Here is a 20,354-nt window from a genome sequence, read left to right as displayed (position 1 = left end):
AAATGATCATACAGAGAAGTTAGATTGTCTTCTTTTAAAAAATATTTTTTTATTGATTTCAGAGAGGAAGGGAGAGGAAAAGAGAGATAGAAACATCAATGATTAGATAGAATCATTGATTGGCTGCATCCTGCACGCCCCCCACTGGGGATGGAGACTGCCACCTGGGCATGTGCCCTAATGGAGAATGGAACTGTGACCTCCTGGCTCATAGGTCAAAACTCATCCACTGAGCCATGCCAGCTGGGCTACATTGTCTTCTTGAATGCAAATCCCCAGTGCTTTTCACCAATGAAATTGTTATACTAGTGCTAAAATACCTCTCTGCTAAACTGTAATGAAATAAAATATTACAACTGAAGCTACATCAGTGGTTAGTAATAACTTTAGAAATATCAACCAACTCAGATAGGATTCAGATTTGGTAATCAGTTTTCTAGGCTATAAAGGATAAGGAAATAATCAACAATCACAGTTGCTTTACTAATTCCACTCATTTCTTAGGACTACATTATCAGAGAAATTGTTGCATATACATGGAACACCAAGAGATGAGTGAGAGGGCCCTTTGTTATCTGTCACAAATAACAATTCAGCCACAATAATAATATACTTCAAAATTTACATGAACATCTGTCACATACGTATTATACATTTTGGCTATTTCCTAATAATTAATAAATGCTGAATTTATTTTTGACTCCTAGAACAAGATAATGAATAACCTTTAAAATTTTCCTGGAGAGAGTTTATTATTTCTATCTGGAAAGAGGACTTTGGAATATGGTGCTTCAAGCCACTTAGTGGACAGTCCAAAAGAAGTGACCTACACTTCTTTCTGAACTTCACGGGGTTCTTATAAGTCCACTTTCAGTGCCTCTCATGCACACAAAGAAGACAAAGATCTTTCTTAGCTCACAGTTAGGTGGAATAAGAATAAATGTTTTACTTCCCCAGAACAAAATTGGTCACTTCATAATTAATTCAAACCTAGTACACAGTGTGACCTCAGCTTAGCATAAATCAAAGGAAAAACTGGTCAAATGAGGTGCAAATAGTTAAACAGAAAAACGTAAGGCACAAACCTCTAGAATTAAAGCAAAGGTTAATGCTAAAGCAATACATCCTATTTCCATGCACCAACGCTGAAGTGCTTTTTAAAATTTATCTTAGTGTTTAAAGTATTACAGATGTCCCCTTGTTTTCCTCAATGATCCCCTCCACCCTGCATCTCCCAGGTCTTCACTGCATTATTGTCTGTGTCCATGAGTTAAGCATAGATGCATATAAGGTTTTGGGGACCCCACCCCTTCATCCCCCTTCCCTCTGAGATTCGTCAGCATGCTCCATGCCTCTATGTCTCTGGATCTATTCTGTTCAGCAGTTTATAATGAACACTGAACTAATTCAAGCTGCACGATACTTCCTACCTTTGGAAATACATAGCGCAGCCAAAGATGGTTTTATCTTGATTATCACATTGTTTTAAATCTCTGACCATTTTTCCTGTCAACACTACTGCTCTCTGCCTTTTCTGATATAGTGGTTAGAAGAGGATATTTACTGGACAGTACTTTATTTGCTCAAGAGTCCAATCTACAAGTAATCCCTGATTTCCTTGTTTCTCTTATCCTGGCACTCAACCTATTAAGTCCTGTTGTGGCCTCTGCTTCTAAAGATATGTTTTAAATCCCTCCTGATCATATGCTTTTAAAATTATTTTCAATAGCCATCAGCCTTAATACTCCACCTAAATAATTCTCTATAATATTACTTTATTTTATCTTCTTTAGAATACTTAATGCTCTCTGAAATTCATATTAATTTATGTTATTACTATATCTTTTCTGTTAGACTATAAGTTCTAAGAGAATCAAGATCACATCTGCCTTAATTACAACTATATCCTCCCCCACTCAAGGCCTAGACTAGCATATAGCACAGACCATATGCTTAATACCCTAGAGCTAATATGCTAATTAGACCCAACAACAGAAGGACTGTCTGGACAACCTTCTGGAGGAAGCTTGGGCTGTGAGGGTCGAGACACTTGCACGAATTCTATGCATTGGGACTCTAGTACAGTTATAAGCTTAATAAATACTTATATTTACACTTGTAAATATAAGAACTCATAGAAAATAAATTTACTGACTGCTATTAAGGGACTCAAGAGTTTTCATATTATTTATTTCATGAATTTCTGAGCAAATATAAGCAGTTCCCTAAAAACAAATCCACTACTAATTCTGAAAAGCAGATACCTAGTGAAGTGGCAAGCATATTTTCCACCCCCAACAGTCTTTATCACAATCCTACTTCTCCTTTTATGGGGTACTGTAATGCCTTCTCTACTTCCATTTCCAAACTTCAAAATGAAGGTCAGCCCCAAAGTCCACTGGAACATTTTTTATCATACTGAGTTACAGGTAGCCACAGGAGCACTCGAATAAAAATGGGGCAGAAATAAGAGAATAGCTAAGCAGAAGGTTTCTAGAAATATTCTCCATACTGTATATAGTGGCTCAGTTAACACACAAACAGGTCTAACGAACAACTAAATAATTGGGATCCTAGGATATTCCTAAAGGTAGTAGAAGAAATAGTTATGTTGAGTTTAAGTAAAGGCCTAAAGTACAGAAATACAGGGATGCTGTTATGGTAAAACAAGATAAATCCCTTTCAACAAAGTAGAATTCACATTTACTCATTTCGTGGGTCACAGGCCTAGTGGGGCAATAAGCAATCTGTGAAAATGAGTAGTGTGTAGTATCTGATAGAAATTCAATACATATTTGTTGAATGAGCAAATGAGACAGGATAGTCTGAATGGCAGTTTGGAAGAATTGCTACAAAAATGCTGCCACCTCAGTTCTACAGTAAATCAGTCTCTATGTAGGCCACCATTATTTATTAATATGAATACACGGAAATGTAGCTCCCAAGACCAGAGCATCAGTTGATCCAAGATCTGTGAAATGTTAATGTGTCACTATGCTGATAAAGCAGTTACTGGGTCCACTGAAGGAAGAGAGATGTCTGAAGGAAACAGGAGGAAGTAGGACTATTTTACAAAGTTCACATATATAGAATTTAGACTTATGACAGTGCCTGCAAGGTTTATAAAAAAAAGTTATATCCTCTTTCATTAAAATTTAGTCTTAAAAAAATCTTCAAGCTCTAGTTAGTAATGGAGATTAGTATTGAACATCTCTTGAGAAATGCATTGTCCACAACAGCATTGTGTTAGTTCTATAAATTTCAGGGTATGCATCTTTAAGAGCTAAATCATTACTAGTAGATCCATGTATATTTCTATGATGCAGATATAAATAATATAAGTAATAAAATGGGGCATATTTTCATTTTCTCCCCAAATATCACAATGATGAATTTTAAAATCAGTAAAATATTGATGTACCATAAGCAGCCATTCCACAAATGCTGTTGCTTTCTACATAGAAAGTTGCTTGATTCTAAAGTAAATTTCCTTAATGAATGTATTCGAGCTAAAATTTGTTCAGAAATACTTAAGGCAACCTCATTCTGGGAATTATGATAGAATTAATTATTTATAGTGTGTAACCATTAATATATTTCAAATGCACATATTAATATCAACAATAATCAAAGCTTATTTATATAACCTCTTTTGATGACTCAAATTTAAAATATTTATGTACACCCTCTAATCTGACCTCAATTCAAAATTGGAAAGTGCAGGAAATGTAAAGGGAATGCCTATAGACACCAAACATTTCAGTGAGCTAGTACTGATAGGCATTAAATATAATAATTCTTATAAATGACCAGGTGCTTCTCATAAAAAATAAAAATGTCATAACATGACTTGTATTTAATAACTAATTTGACAATAATTAGAAAATTAAGCTTTCCTTAATATAGGGGTGTCGAACTCAATCAGAGAAGGGGCCAAAATCTAAAATCCAGCCTAAATCGCGGGCCGAATGGTTTACTGAACAGTCATAAACTGACAATGTCATAAACTGACAGAGGAGTGCAGTGATGACAGTGCAGTGCGGGCCACATTGCAAGGCCTGGCGGGCTGGATTTGGCCCCCGGGCATTGTGTTTGACACATGTGCCTTAATATTTTAAGGGATTAATATAGTTTAATAACTTTCTAAAGCAATCTACACTGAATGGCCAGATTATTATGATCTCTGAATGCATAATAATCTGGCCACTCAGTGTATATCCTATATAAACAAAGGCTAATATGCAAATTTTCCCCTCTACCAGGAGTTCGACCAGAAGGCAGCCTGGCCAACCGCCCATGTCCCCTCCTCCTGGCCAGGCTGGCTGGATCCCACCCATGCACAGGGCCTCTAACACACACACACACACACACACACACACACACACACACACACACACACACAGAGTGGGCCAGATTATAGTGCGTTCAGAGATCATAATAATCTGGCCACTCAGTGTATATAAATTAGAGGCCTGGTGCATGATACATGGCTGAGGTCCCTCTGCCTGGCCAGCGATCAGGGCCAGCTGGCCAGGGGGAGGAACCACAGGAGGTTGGCCAGCTGGGAGGAAGGACTGTGGGAAGTTGGCCGGCCAGGGGGAGGGGCCACGGGAAGTTGGCTGTCTGTTGGTTGTTGGCTGGGGGAGGGACTGCAGGAGGTTGACCAGCTGTGGGAGCGCACTGACCACCAGGGGGGCAGCTCCTGTGTTGAGTGTTTGCCCCCTAGTGGTCAATGTGCATCATAGCAACCAGTCAGTTGGTTGTAACGGTCACTTAGGCTTTTATATACACTAAGTGGCCAAATTATTATGATCTCTGAACACATAATAATCTGGCTACTCAGTGTATATCCTATATAATAAAAGGCTAATATGCAAACTGTCCCCTCGACCAGGAGTTCGACCAGCAGGCAGGTTGACCAACTGCCCATGTCCCCTACCCCTGGCCAGGCTGGCCGGACTCTACCCATGCACAAAAACATGCACCGGGCCTCTAATATATATATATATGGAGTGAACAAATTATTATGCATTCAGTGATCATAATAATATGGCCACTCAGTGTATTTCCTATATAATAAAACCCTAATATGCAAATCAACCAGATATCAGAATGACTGATCATTCAGCCAGAAGCCAGGCTCACAGCTGGTGAGTGCAGCTGCTGTAGCCTCTCCCACCTCCTCTGCAGGCAGATGGTAAAGAGCGAGGGGTCCTGGACTATGAGAGCCCCACCTGCAAGAGGGAAGTCTGACATCCCCCGAATGGATCCGGACTGCAAGAGGGCACAGGCCTGGATGAGGGACACCCCCCCCCCCACTCCAGTGCACAATTATTGTGCACCAGGCCTCTAATATATATATATATATATATGTTACATATGTTGTATATATAGCAAGACATTGTGATATCGGCTTAGAATCCTCGGCTTTACTAGGGAAATAAACTTCCAAAATATCCTGCAGCATTTCCTTATAAAAAAAATTCTGAAACACTTCTGAAAGCAATTTATAGGAAAGACTTTTTGGTAAAAATTAATACACAATTGGAGGGCTTAAAACAAGGGCAGCTTCTGTTAGAGTTTTTCATGTTCTTCCCAAACTGCAAATGTCACCTTCAAGATTTGATTCTAAAATAAGTACACTTAGGTGCCAAGAATGAGTAATACTGTTCAGACTCAGAGGCAACTCAGAAAGAAATGTGGATAGTCTGGAAACTCTCATTCAGCCAGCGTATATCACTGAACCAGACTAATTCTCTTCCTGGCTGTCACACCCATTCTGGCTTCCAGGTAAACCCCAGACCTGCCTGCCTGGGCATGTATCAGGCCTGTGGAATAGGACTGCAGTTTCTATGACATATACTTCATAAATATGTAAAAAGAACCTAGATTACCAGCTATATAACTGACACCATGTATCAGGTGGGGAATGCCTGATACATGAGCCCACGGAATCATTTGGTCTGACCCTGCCACGGTATTAGGGGTGAGTTAGTTAAGTGTTTGAGCAAATATAGCAGGATAATTTTTAAGTTGATAATTTTATATGTCCCATGAATATTATAAATATCCAAATGTTCCTTGGCAGTAAAAAGTTCCTCACCCCTGACAAATGAACTAAAAATTAGTTGTTTGTACAGCAATTAAAAGTACTAGGTCAAACTCAGCTTTGCTGTCTTACTACCTTTTGCTTTTGGACAAGTCACTTATCTCCAGGTGACCTAATTATCTAATGTTTCAAAATGTTTAAATGATTTAATATATGTAAAAAGTTCAGAATATGTGTGATATATAACAAATGCTTTATTAGTCAACTCCTCTCTGTCTCTATGTTCATTATACTAGTACATAAATGCTGAATTTCCAGTTCATATATCCATTCCAGGTAAACAACTGCCTAGTGCAGTGATTTTCAAGCTATGTTTCACAAGAAATTCTAAAACATGCAATTACCTGCCTATTTAGTCAGGGGTATTGACCTCTTTTCCCTCAAACTGTCAAATAAATAATGACAACAGCCAACACAAAAATAGTCCTCTAGTGTGAATGAATCAAAAAGGGCAAGTGTTGGGAAGTGGGGAGAGATTAACCAGAGAGCTTATATGCATATATACGTAACCCATGGACACAGACAATAGTGTGGTGAAGGTCTTGGGGGTGGGGATGGTGTTTAGGGGGTCAATGGTGTAATACTTATATACGCTGTAATACTTAGTAATAAATATGTAATACTTTCAGTAATAAATATGTATTTTAAAAAAAGTATATCTATTTTTACTCAGATCAGTAATTCTATCTAATAAAGAGTAATATGTAAATTGACAATCACTACAACACACAAGATGGCTGCCCCCAAGTGGACACAAGATGACCGCCACAAGATGGCCAGCAGGGGAGGGCAGTTGGGAGGGAACAGGCCTGCAGAAGAGGGAAGTTGGGGGTGACCAGGCCTGCAGGGGAGGACAGTTAGGGGCAAACAGGCTGAAAGGAGAGCAATTAGGCATCAATCAGGCTGGCAGGGGAGTGGTTAAGGGGTGATCAGGCTGGCAGGCAGAAGCAGTTATGGGCAATCAGGAAAGCAGGCAAGCGAGTAGTTGGGAACCAGCAGTCCTGAATTGTGAGAGGGGTCTCAGATTGGAGAGGGTGAAGGCTGGGCTGAGGGACACAGGCACCCCTGCACAAATTTCATGCACCAGGCCTCTAGTGTGTGTGTGTGTGTGTGTGTGTGTGTGTGTGTGTGTGTGTGTGTGTTTTGGGGGGAGGGGTGGTACCACAGAATCTTAGTAATCAGTTTATGTGTGGCATGAAATGAAAAAGGTTGAAAATCGCTGGCATAGTGGTTAAGGAATGTAGAGCACATTCAGCAACCAGCCAACAGAATTGCTGGGAGCCAATTCCAGGATGTCTAATTATAAGAGTTTTATCGAATGGTTGATGAAACTTGGGGGCTCAACAAGGGCTGAGTCACATATGTAATTACCTGTTGGAAAGCTATTAGGCACTTCCCCCAAAACGTGAATAGGATAACTGTTTACTGCAAGACAGCTCAGGGCATCTTAGCATTTTCTTGTCTCCTGTTGGCCAAACACCTGAACAGCTTTGGGCTATTCCCCAATCTGACAATGCTTCTGTACCCTACCCTTTAAAGTGTATTATCTCCACATTGCCTTGGGACAAATTGTGTTAATAAAAAGCAAGGGGTCCAGATAAATGGAGAGTCTTTAAGTCCTTTTTCTGAAGCTCCTCTGACCCTCAACGCCACTCAAAATTATATATCATCTTTGGACTCTTTCTTAATCTATGCACAGCCTTTCTCCAGATTGCTGAACCCTTCTTAATAGTGGAACAAGAACCCTGGTACAGAATGCTCACAGACCAAACTGAATATAGCACAGTTCATGAAGGACTTCATGTTTATTCAAACTTTAACTACATCAATCCTGAGGTGTTTGTTGGACTTTTTCCAATAAGATCACTATTGCTGCAAGAGATAAAATATGGAGATGGAAAAATTAAGACAATCTACAAAAAGAGAATCTTACATCTTAAAGTAATATTCAAACAGCATAAGCCCATTGTAATTCTTATGATCATGAAGGAATTCAATGGTTAGTACAGAATTTTTTTATAATGTATGGCCCAGCATGAGAGTGACCTATATAGCACATTTCCTAAATGCCAAGAGCCAACAAATGTTTAAGATCATCTTTGAAAAAAATAATTAAGCCCTACTAGAACTGGCCATGCAAAGGTTCTTCTCATAACTTCCTTGCTTCTTATTCCTGGTCCAAGAGAAAACAAATATACCAGAGGCAAAGAAAGTGAAATACAAGAAAAAGACTATCAAAACATTTAGAGTAGTAGTAAAAAAAAGTATATCTATTTTTACTCAGATCAGTAATTCTATCTAATAAAGAGTAATATGTAAATTGACAATCAGTAATTCTATCTAATAAAGAGTAATATGTAAATTGACAATCACTACAACACACAAGATGGCTGCCCCCAAGTGGACACAAGATGACCGCCACAAGATGGCCAGCAGGGGAGGGCAGTTGGGAGGGAACAGGCCAGCAGAAGAGGGAAGTTGGGGGTGACCAGGCCTGCAGGGGAGGACAGTTAGGGGCACATTCATTCTGAATACATTCCAAGAGCCCCAGTGAATGCCTGAAAGCAAGATAATACTAAACCCTATGCAGACTATGATTTTTACTAGGCACACAAACCTATGATAACATTTAATTTATTAATTAGGCAGAATAAAAGATTAACAACAATCTATATATATAAAAGTCTAAGTGACCAACAGACTGTTTGACCAGTAGCTATGATGTGCAATGACCACCAAGGGGCAGACACTCAATGCAGGAGCTGCCAAGCTGTGGAACTTGGCAGCTGAGGTTCTTGGGTGATGCACTCAGAACCAGAAAGGAGGGAGCCCAATTCCAGGGTGCATCACCCAAGAACTTCCCCCTTGTAAACCAGAATCCCTTAGGGGATGTCAGAGAGACAGTTTTGGCCTGATCCCCACATGCCAGGCTGAGGAATCCCACTGGTGCATGAATCTGTGCACCGGGCCTCTAATAACTAATAATGAAGTAGAGCAATTAAAAATATATATTTTATTGATTTCAGAGTGGAAGGGAGAAGGAAAGGGAGAGGGAGAGGGAGAGGGAGAGGGAGAGGGAGAAGGAGAGGGAGAGGGATAAGAGGGAGAGAGAAAGAGGGAAAGAAACATCAAAAATGAGAATCATAGATTGACTGCCTCCTGCACATGGCACACTAGGGCATGTGCTCTGACCTGGAATTGAACCATGAACTCCTGATTCATATGTCAATGCTCCTCAATCTCTGAGCAACATTGATAGGATTATTATTTTTATAAAATATATTTTATTGATTTTGTACAGAGATGAAGGGAGAGAGATAAAGAGTTAGAAACATCGATGAGAGAGAGTCATCCATCAGCTGCCTCTTGCACATCCCCTACTGGGGATATGCCCGCAACCAAGGTACTTGCCCTTGACCGGAATCGAACCCGGGTCCCTTCAGTCCCCAAACCGAGGCTCTATCCATTGAGCCAAACCGGTTTCGGTAGATTATTATTTTTTAAAACACAACAGTTTTAAGAATATACTGTAATAAAAGTTATGGGAATATGATATTATTAAGTAAAATAAGGGTCACTTGTATATAAGTACTCTGATGCCGTTAACAGCCGATCTGATAACTGAGAAGACTACTGAGAGTTGAGTTGTTCAAAGGGTTGATTCATGTCCAGGATGGGACAGAGTTGGACAAAGCAGGACACAACACAAAGCATGAGATTTCATCATGTTACTCAGAATGGCACACATTTTAAAACATCTACAGTGTTTATTTCTGGAATTTTAATTTTCCACTTAATATTTTCAGAACATGTTTGACTGAGAGTACATACAACTGTGGAACAGGAAACCATAGATAAAGTGGAACTACTGCAATTGTCTTTGCCTTCTACATATATCCACAAATATTTTATACATTCATTCCACTCTAATAAAGCAAATAACTGAGAGCTGCAATATATATTACATAAATACTAAATTATAAAATAATATTACCCATATAGCCACTTGTAATGTTCATAAAAATCAGTAAGCTCTTAAGATTACTACTTTATTAAGCCCTAACTAGGGTACAGTCTAATTAATTAAACTTATTCATTGTTAATAACTCTCAAGCAAATGTGATACAATATATAAATGTTGAAACACAAATATAGCCTGCCCACCAAGAAAACTGACTGGTATTTTGAAAAGCATTACATCTGAGAGAGCTGATAATGATAATGAAAAGCTTCAATGTCTCTGAAGTTATGTATTAAAAAATGTAGACTATCATTGAAACAAAGAGAAAAAAGAAGTAATATGCTAATTGGTCCTAATGGTGTTACAGTCACAACCTGGTAGGCGGGGACAGGGGCATGGACTTGTGCCACTGGAACATGAGGCTGATGCAGGGGGCGGCCCCCCGTGACAGAGGCACAAGCAGGCCTGCTGCACTCAGGATGGGAGCGGGACCTTGGCCAAGAGCTCTCAGCATTCCTGTGCCTGAGTCTGAAAGCATGAAGGGAGAGCACATAGGCAGTTAGGCTGTTTGGGCCAGGAGGGGAAAGCAGATAGGCAGTTAGTGGGATCAGACAAGGAGGGGAGAGCATTTAAGGGGATCAGGCTGGCAGGAGAGAGCAGTTAGGCAGTTAGAAGAATCAGGGCAAGAGGGGAGAGCAGTTAGGGTCATTAGGCCAGCAGGGGAGCAGTTAGGGGCATCAGACAGGCAGGTGAGCACTTAGGAGCCAGTGGTTCTGGATTGTGAGAGGGATCCCGGATTGGAGAGGGTGCAGACCATGCTGAGGGACCTCCACCTCCCTGTGCACAAATTTTGTGACCAGGCCATTAGTACCATTGTATTAGGATAATGATGAAAAGGTGTTATGCACGTGACTATGTCCCTGAAAACAGCAAATTTAAGAATTTGTTGACTTGCCATTTTGTTCTATAAAATTAATAATATACTGTGATATCCTGATCTGGTAAGATATTAAATTTAAAAAGCTCTTTAAAAAGTCTCAAATATTTGCCATAACTGGTTTGGCTCAGTGGATAAAGCATTGGTCTGCGGACTGGAAGGTCCCAGGTTCGATTCCAGTCAAGGGCATGTACATTGGTTGTGGGCACATCTCCGGTAGGGGGCATGCAGGAGGCAGCTGGTCGATGTTTCTCTCTCATTGATGTTTCTAGCTCTCTATCCCTCTCCCTTCCTATCTGTAAAAAAATCAATAAAATATATTTTAAGAATAAAAATAAAAAGTCTCAAATATTAAACAATTTGGAACCCTATAGTATAAAGCTATTCTTAGGCACTACTATTAAAGAAAATATGATGAAGTTTATATCTAGTACATCAAAGACTATTGTAAATAGCTGACAGTTACATTTGTCATTATACATATCTACCTGTGGCCAATTGTTTACATTGGCTAAAACACCATGCCAAGGTCATGAGTTCAATTCTTACTGTCAGATACCTTGGTTTTGTAGCAAGAACACAGACTCTACACCTAACCTATTATAAATGCCTTCATAAATGTGTATAATTTGTCACAAAAGGCATTATGCAAAAACAGATGAAATGATCAATTTAAAAAAATTACTACTACTGGAAATCAAAACAGTGTCATACCCTATTAATTATCGTAGGTAGTATCATCTTTACATAAGGATGACAGACATAATTAGTAGACCAAATAAGTTTAAAAAAGAAAATACGAAAAAAAAATCTCACTGCTTTCATAGGTTATATATCAGTGAACATGAAAAAGAATATGACCTGGTTTAAGTGGCATCAGTCTTCAGTTGGAACAAAGCACACCGCTTTGTGCTTCTACATAGCTGTGTTAGAAATGTCCATGCATTTCAATGTTAATAGCTTCTATTTGCCAAAATAAAACTAATCTAGGAGAGTAATAATTCTAAATTAAAATGAGTATCTGTGTGAATTATAAATGCTACCAGCTGAGCACCTGTGATTGTGCCTAATCGATATAATGCTTATTAGCAAAAGTCACTGAAACAGGAGAGGTAGTCTTACTAACTCACAACTAAAAATTGTCATATTAAAATAATACAAGGTGCCTATAGTGTTAGAAAGCTAGCCCCATGAAAACTGATTTCATTACTTTATGTACCCCATATATATTAATATATCCTTACCAAATACCTAATGGCATAAAAACCACATTCCTTCATTCATTATTAGAGACAGACCCCAAGTCATAGCCATGTTTTACAGTTAATAGATTCTATGAAGAAAATGCCTTAAAAATCTTAAATCATAGCAAAAAAAGGCATATCCCCTTCCATGAACATACAACTTCCTAGCTGTGGTTTAAGCTCTAAATTATCTTCAGTTCCAGGAAATCAGGATTACACATTTCATAAGATAATATATGTGAAACAATAGCATTAAAAAGGAATCAGTTAAACTGTGCAACAAAATGCCCAAATTACTAAGGGCATAAAAGCCATACAACACCAATGTTATAACACAGGGAAGTAAGTGATTAAAAACAAACCTGGGTTCAAATCTCAGCTTTACCAATTACCAGCTATTATAAATAAGATATACTGCTTAATCTTCCATAGCCTCAGTTTCTTCACCTATAAAATATTATTAATAGCATATAGGGTTGGTGTGAGGACTAAATGAGATATGGATTTAAAATATTTACCCTGGGACTTGGGACAGGGTAAGTGCTTAATAAATGTGTTATTATTGCTATTATGATGATGATTGGTATAATTGTTTTCAATAGTGATGATGTTAGTAGTAGAAGCAGCACAATCACCACACCATCACCAATATGTAAAGATAGAGCCAGTTTGCATCCTACTCATTTAAAATGCTGAAGATACACCACCTCAACTTTGCTCTACAATTAGTGACTCTTAGAATTAAACAATGACATGTATCTCTGGCTCTCAAATTCCTGTTCCCTCTTCTACAGCAAGAAAGAGGTTGATCAATGCTAGAACAAGACAATTACAAAGGAATGTATGTGTCCACATAATTTAAAACACTTAAAATGTTCCTAATTTTAACAATTTTATTAAGGTGATAGACAAAGCTAATCAGTTAGTTTATATATAGAAATCCAAAACATTTGGATATAATAAAATAATTCAATTATATATATGTATGTATGCTTTTTAGTTGGCTGCCTAAAAGAATTGTCTTCTTGATTGGTTCTCTCTGTATTAAAACTTACATTATAGAGCCTGCATTATGTATCATTAAGATGATAAGTTATTTATTAGGACACCAGGTCTCTTAGGACATTTTAGTGCCATCTTATAGGGGGTGTGAACTCTGAGACTGACATCTCATTATTTTCAAGCCAATTCCAAGAATTCCTATATTATGAACACAGAGACAAATTAGATCTTACTACTCTTTTGGTTTTTTATTGCTTTACTAAATATAGAAGGCTTTATTAAAGCAAACAAAAAAAGCAGGTATCTTCAAAAGCAACCAGCTGATTCCAAGACTAAGAAACACAATTTAGAATATGATCCTAGAGGAAAAGTGCTTTTATATAAATAGCTCAATTTTCTGTTATTATTAAAGCTAAACAGAAATATATTATTGAAGAAGCTAAATTTTATTAACCTCTTGTGTTTATTTCCTATATTTCCTCCAAGCAACATTAAAACCAAGAAACTGCTTACAACTTCCACACAATCTTTCTTCTTCCTGAGGCCTCTAGAGAACCCTAGAAATTCTAATTAGAATTAGCAGTTATACATATTTTATTATTATTTCAAGTTTAGTTAATATTAGCCATCATTACGTTAATTCTTATACAATATCACTATTATCTATAATTACTATAAATTTTAAGGAAAATGACACTATTATTAGCCCCTTGATGTTTCTATGCAGCCAAATATTATCAAATCAATAATAAAACTAGAACACAAATACAAATTCCAACAGTTGCATATGTGATATATATATATTCACAAGTACTAACAAGGCCTTTTCAAGTTGTCTCTAATACACAGAGATATAATTTTTTCACTAATCCAGACATCATTTTGAGATACACTTTGTAATACGGCATCATTATGGCTTGTAAGAAGAACCTAAATATTATAAGTGTGGGGGCAAAGGCCATAGGAACTAGAATACACAACAGATATTAAGAATTCCTACTAGTCAGGAAATCACATCTTGCCTAGCCTAAGGGTGTTTATTTGCAAGCATTGTTCCATCATCTATCTGTGAATTCCCATCACCTATGCATATGCCAAACATCTGCTCAATGATGAGTTATTGAGCCCCTCATGCTTAAAAAACAAAACCCTATTTCCTCAATGTGAAGTTCACTTTAGTACCTTCACCCCCAAGTCCCAACCCAACAGGACGTGCTTTCAGCACAGTATGGGCTTCACCTCCCACCACCCCATTACTTTGCTAATGGTGTTCTTGGCCTAAAATGCCTTCTATTCTACTTCCCCTACTGAAATTCTACCAAAACACAAGGCCCAATTCAAATGAAACCACCTATGGCATCCCCATTTGACCTAGGCAAAATTAACTATTTCCATTTTGGCATTTTTAGAATATCTATGTTGATATTTAATACAGCTTGAATAAATGTAGTTAGGTCCTCTTCCTCTCCCCTTTCCTACATGATGAATCCCATAGTAGAGGAATAAGCCTATTCTCTCTCCCTTCCATGTATTTTGCACATGGTGCCGACTCTAAAAATAGAACTAACCAAAATGAAAGATCCATTCTCTCCTAAAATAAAAATAATTTGGTTTATAATAGAAAGTTAAAAATAAATTTTTCTACAACTCTAAGATAAGTACTTCAAATAGAAAGTATAATTTAATGGTACTTTCCTATATTAAATATTTACATATTTAAATACTATAGTTATCAGAACTAGTGTATTTTAGGACTTCTTTCTATTTAGCAATCAAAAGCAACTTTAAATACCTAGATTAAACCTTTTCTTAAAACAGACCTGTAAAGCTTTCCAATGAATTTAAGAAACAGATCCTTGAGCTCTCCAAACCCCTTGCAGTAGGAGGAAATTCTCAGAAGTTTAAGAACAGTGGGCCTAAGAGCTTTGGAAATAGTTCTTAGAAACAATGAGTGTATGGCTGCTTCCTGATTGCATGTGAGTGACAGGCAACCTGCAGCTGAATGGGGAAGAAAATGATGCCCTGGAGCTAGGAACTCCAGGAACTTCAAGGCTGCTTGGGTCACTGGAGCCAGAGCCCCCATTAATTTCTTACAGATCCTGCCACCTACTGACCAAATTATAAATCAAGACTCTGTGAAAGACAAAGAACTTCAGCTATTACAGCAAGATCAATCGATAGTTATTAAGTGGTATTAAAATAAATGGCAGTTGTATATGATGAAAATGTGTTTTGGCTATATTGTACTTGTCTGGAATATGCTATAATGCTTAATTGTTCTGTTAAATGTCCCTTCAAAAATATATCTTAGTAAAAGTCATGGTACTTGCAGGTGTGCCTGACCTGATTTGTACTCAAATACTTAAAATTAGGAAAGAAATAGTAGCAGCACTGCTTAGAAAATTCCAAGACTCAGAGTTAAAAGGAATGGAAATGCAATGTTCTCAGCAATGAGTACATGAGAGCCTTAAAAAAAAAATCTTTATCCAACTATATTTTTTCAATTGATTTTTAGAGAGAATAGAAGGGAGAAGGAAAGACAGAGAAAGAGAAATAACAAAGATGAAAAAGACACGTCAATTGGTTGCTTCCGCATGCACCCTGACCAGAACATCCAACCTGCAACCAAGGTGTGTGCCCTTGACTGGCATGGAGTCCAGGATGCTTCAGTCCATGGGCCGATGGTCTATCCACTGAGTGAAACTGGCTAGGGTACATGAGAACCTTTATGTGAATTTTGTTTAGTTTTATTTTGGTTTGATTAGATTTTAGCAGTCACAATAAGAATTGCTTCTATTGTAACTGATAGGCTCTACCAAGTGCTGCTCTGAAGAGCAGGAAATTCTCTTGCTGAATTAACAGTTATATTAAATGCCAATAACTAAAACAAAGCACACACAACAGGTTAAATGAAAGGTAAGGGGAAATTAATATGTATTGAGTGCCTGCTATGCTAAGCACTGTGCTGGGTGCTTTAAATATATAACCTTATTTAATTCTCACAAAACTACTAGGTAAACATTAGTCTACTCATTTTATGGATGAGATAATTCAGTCTCAGAGGTTACATGCAGCACAGCTGGAATGCAAATATGTGTAACTCCATTTCCTCTGGCTTTCCCCATTATGCCACACTACCTGTAGAAACTCTCCAATGGGTTTTCTAGTTACCTCTATGTTTAAAACTTCACTTTCTTCATTGGTAAAATAAAAAATCACTTCTGAGGTTCACACTAACGCTAAAATTTTATGCAACCCATGATACTTGTGGGACTCAATCCAAATACATCAGTAAATAAAAGAGCAAGTACTCAATGCAGAGTGTGCAAAGAACTGTTAAGAAAAGTTCATGGAAATAAGAAATTAAAATTGCCTATGAATAGAAGAAAAGCTGCTCAACCTCACTCATAATTTAAGAAGTAAAAATTATAACATGGATGATTTACCATTTTCACCTCTTTGATGGGAACAGAAACTCATATGTTTTACGTGGCACTATAAATGGACACAATCTCTTTGGAAGACCATTTGGTAATATCCATCAAAATTATACATGTCCACAGCATTTTAGACAGGAACTTCACTTCTAGAATTTATCCTACAGATAGATCCCGTGTGCACAAATATATATGTAGGTACATGTTCACTGAAGCATTGCTTGAAATAGCAAAGGACTGGAACTAAACTACATATCCATTACTAGGGGACTGGTTACATAAATTCAAATGGGCCCAGACTGCAAAATTCTATGCAGTATATAAAAAGAACACAGGAAACAAACAAAATCTATTATGGAATAATATCCAAGGACAAAAGTGAAAACAGCAGGAAGTAACAAAAAAGATAAATATTCATTTGCTTCTAGAGGCATAGATTATTTCTCATAAGCAATGTGAGAAATTAGTAAGAGTGGTTTTCTCTGGAGAAGAAGCTGTAAGTCTGTGATTAAAGGATATGTTTACCATGTGTCTTTATTTCTTTTTCTTTTTAAGTATATACAAACCTTAATATAAGCATATTTTACTTTTTCAATTTAGAAAAAGTGTTTATAATAGTAGTCTATGGAGTCATTGAAGAACCACTCAAATGTAAGGTCTACTATAGAAAAGAAGGGGAAAAAGACCTAATGAGAGGAATTTTGTAAAATGTCAGAATTCTTCAAAATACTGTAATCTCCCAGATTTCTCTGTGTGCAAACTTCAATTCACAAGGAACAACAAATATAGCACAAGCACCTCCAGTGTGCAAGATTTGATAGACTGGATGAAAAGAAATAATATCTTTGTCTCTCTTTGTATCTTCCAAAAGTCATATTTTCACATGTTGGGGCATGTTGTGATAAATGAATGGTAAAGGTGCTAATTCTATGGGCAAAAGAATATAAAATACATCAATTTCTTAGTTGTAAAGATTCAGACTGAAAAAATCATACGTTTAACTAAACTATCAATTCCACAATGATTATTAAAATAGTAAATGTTAATATAAACTATCAAAAATTCACAAACTACAACATTTACTTAAAAGATTGAGAAGTTACCTCTATAGCACCAAAATTATGTGGGACATTCACAAGAGCCTATCATAAATAAGGCACTCTTAGCAAATCAGTAAAAAAAATACTTACTAGGTACCAGATTTTTATATTATTCCACAAAATTTGCTTATAGAAAGAAACTAACTATAAAATTTCCTAGGAAACCAAATTGACAAGTAGTACAAATGTAAGAGGAAAGACTCCTTGAGCACGAGGGTATCAATCTTATTCCAATATCATGAAAACTTAAAGCCATCAGTATTATTGCATTATTTTATCTTACATGGTAAACCAACAAACTCATTTCTTCTGCTTCTCAGTAAAAGTGACAACTTTATAATAGAGAGGGAATAACACATTAAACAATAAAAATAAAACTTAGATTTTTCAGATGAATAACATTTATGCAAAATAAAATTAAAAGGCAAAAGAGCTACTTTCTTTATTTGTTGGGTACATGCAGTTAATGTATTAATCTACTCATGTTTGACTCTGTCCATGGAAAGATGACACATGTCTTAATAGAAATTTAGCAAAGCAATCAATTCAATATATCAGAAAAAAAAGAATTCATATAAAAAATAATGTACCTTTCATCTGGGTAGCAAAATTCAGTGCCAATTTTGCAAAGAGATCTGGATTTTCAAACTTGTCCTCCTTAACCTTCAACCAGAAACAGTTCTCAGATAATTCTTTGGGTTCAATCTGAAACAAAAACAACAAACATGTTTCAAAAACATTATATTTAACTTTTCAAGTATTCACTTTCACCACAGTTGAATGACAGTTCATTTACTCATTTACCTACTAAATCAACTTTAGGACCCAACAAAATAATACTATTGAAGTAAATATTTATTGGAAAAGGCACAGAATTCAATTAGTAAATAGAAAAGGCATATGATAGCAATAGGCCTTATAGAAAATTACATTTAAAAAATCTACTGAAATAAAAATCTTCTACCAGAAGAAATCTTAAAAATAATTTAGCAAATCCTTTCCCAACTCTCATACATTCTTTGTGCTCCTGGATTTTTTAAAATGGGGAAACTAAAGATTCAGAAATGTGAATTTCCTATATTCACTGATTAAGTTGAAGTCAATAACCATAATAGTTGATATATACCTCCAACCATGTGTCCAGTACTGTTTTAAGTGATTTGCTATATCAACTCATCTAATTCTTTGAGGCAGGACCTATTATTATTTCCATGTTAAAGATGAGGAAACTGAGCCTCAGAAAGCTTCAGTAGCTGCCCAAGGCAGTAAATAGCAAAGACTGGATTTAAAACTAGGCAGTATAGTTTCAGAAATTGTGCACTTAGTCACTACACTGAAACCCAAGTTTCGAATTGTGCACTTTCCAGGGCATCATGATGCTTCATGATCCCTAGTGCCATTAAAATGCATGCTAAATTAACATACCATTACATTTACACACAAAAACAACTGAATCAACAGCTGAGAGATCCTATAGTTTGGTAGATTGTACCTAATTTTTAAAAAATCTACTTTCTAAAGCCATTTACTTTCTGAGCAAAGCATAAGTATATATATAACTATAAAACTGATTTACTGTTATTCTGGAAAACCAATTTTCTATGTAAATACTGTCAAATATCACTGTATGTTTTTAGATGAGCCATTGCCCCAACTGGTAGTCTGGGTAACTGTATTTTTATTAAAAAATTCTTTCCTAGTGAATGAGGACTGTGCAAATCTCAATAATAAGCTTTTTACAAGACATATTATGTGATAATACAGCAAAATATTATGGAAAAGAACAAACATTCATACATCATATCAAAAAACAACTGAGTTATTCACTACTGACTACTGTCACCTATCTCAAATTATCTAAAAACTAAAAATTAATAATAATCATTCCCTATAAACAAAAAGAACTAAGATATAGAGGATCAATGAAAAAAAAGGGGGGGGGGTATTTACTGTTACAGTACTGAAAGCTAATGATGATGTAAGAATCAAAATTATTTTTCATTTGGTGATATACTTCATATATTAGTCTAATTATCACTTTCACTTTGATTTTTCTTTTGCCTTCTATTTTAATTTCAAATTATCTGTGCAGTTAAACAGCAAAATTTGTACTAGGAAAGATGAACATAAGATGGTCCTCAAATACGATATAATACTCATACATAGCAATACAGTCACTCACACATTAATGATGAACTATGGCTAGACAAAGCCAAAAAACTCTAGTTGTAATATTACCTTTGACCAATTAATTCTCTTCATGGACACCTCTGGTTTATATATTTTTTTCTGCTTCATTCCATAAGGCAGATCAATTGGTGCTCCTGGAGGAGGAGGAATTCCTCCAAGGGGAGGTGGTGGAGGAGGTCCCCCAAACAAAGGTGGTGGTGGTGGTATGCCTCCTGGTAAAGGCGGAGGAGGAGGAGGAGGGGGGACTCCAAGAGGTGGAGGTGGAGGTGGAGGTGGGGGAGGCCCACCACCTGGCAATTGAGGTGGTGGAGGAGGGCCTGGGATTCCTGCTGCACCAGAGACTCCATGTCCCTGAAACATAAATAACACAATGT

The 20,354-nt window shown here is 36.9% G+C and overlaps 1 protein-coding gene across 7 annotated transcripts in view; it reads right to left on the bottom strand.

Annotated features, from left to right (window-relative positions):
• The window catches only part of DIAPH2 (diaphanous related formin 2), a 942,260-nt gene that overhangs the window by 640,341 nt on the left and 281,565 nt on the right, over positions 1-20,354 (bottom strand). For all 7 annotated transcript variants that reach the window (XM_084870674.1, XM_084870677.1, XM_084870675.1 and 4 more), the window contains 2 exons: positions 20,029-20,331; positions 18,381-18,495 (listed from right to left, as the gene is read on the bottom strand). In XM_084870674.1, the coding sequence (XP_084726800.1) occupies positions 18,381-18,495; positions 20,029-20,331 (418 nt within the window). The remainder of the gene's footprint in view (positions 1-18,380; positions 18,496-20,028; positions 20,332-20,354) is intronic.

This window comes from Pipistrellus hanaki, assembly GCF_964339955.1.
Source record: "Pipistrellus hanaki genome assembly, chromosome: X".
Classification (NCBI taxonomy): domain Eukaryota; kingdom Metazoa; phylum Chordata; class Mammalia; order Chiroptera; family Vespertilionidae; genus Pipistrellus; species Pipistrellus hanaki.
This window is presented reverse-complemented; position numbering and strand designations above follow the sequence as displayed.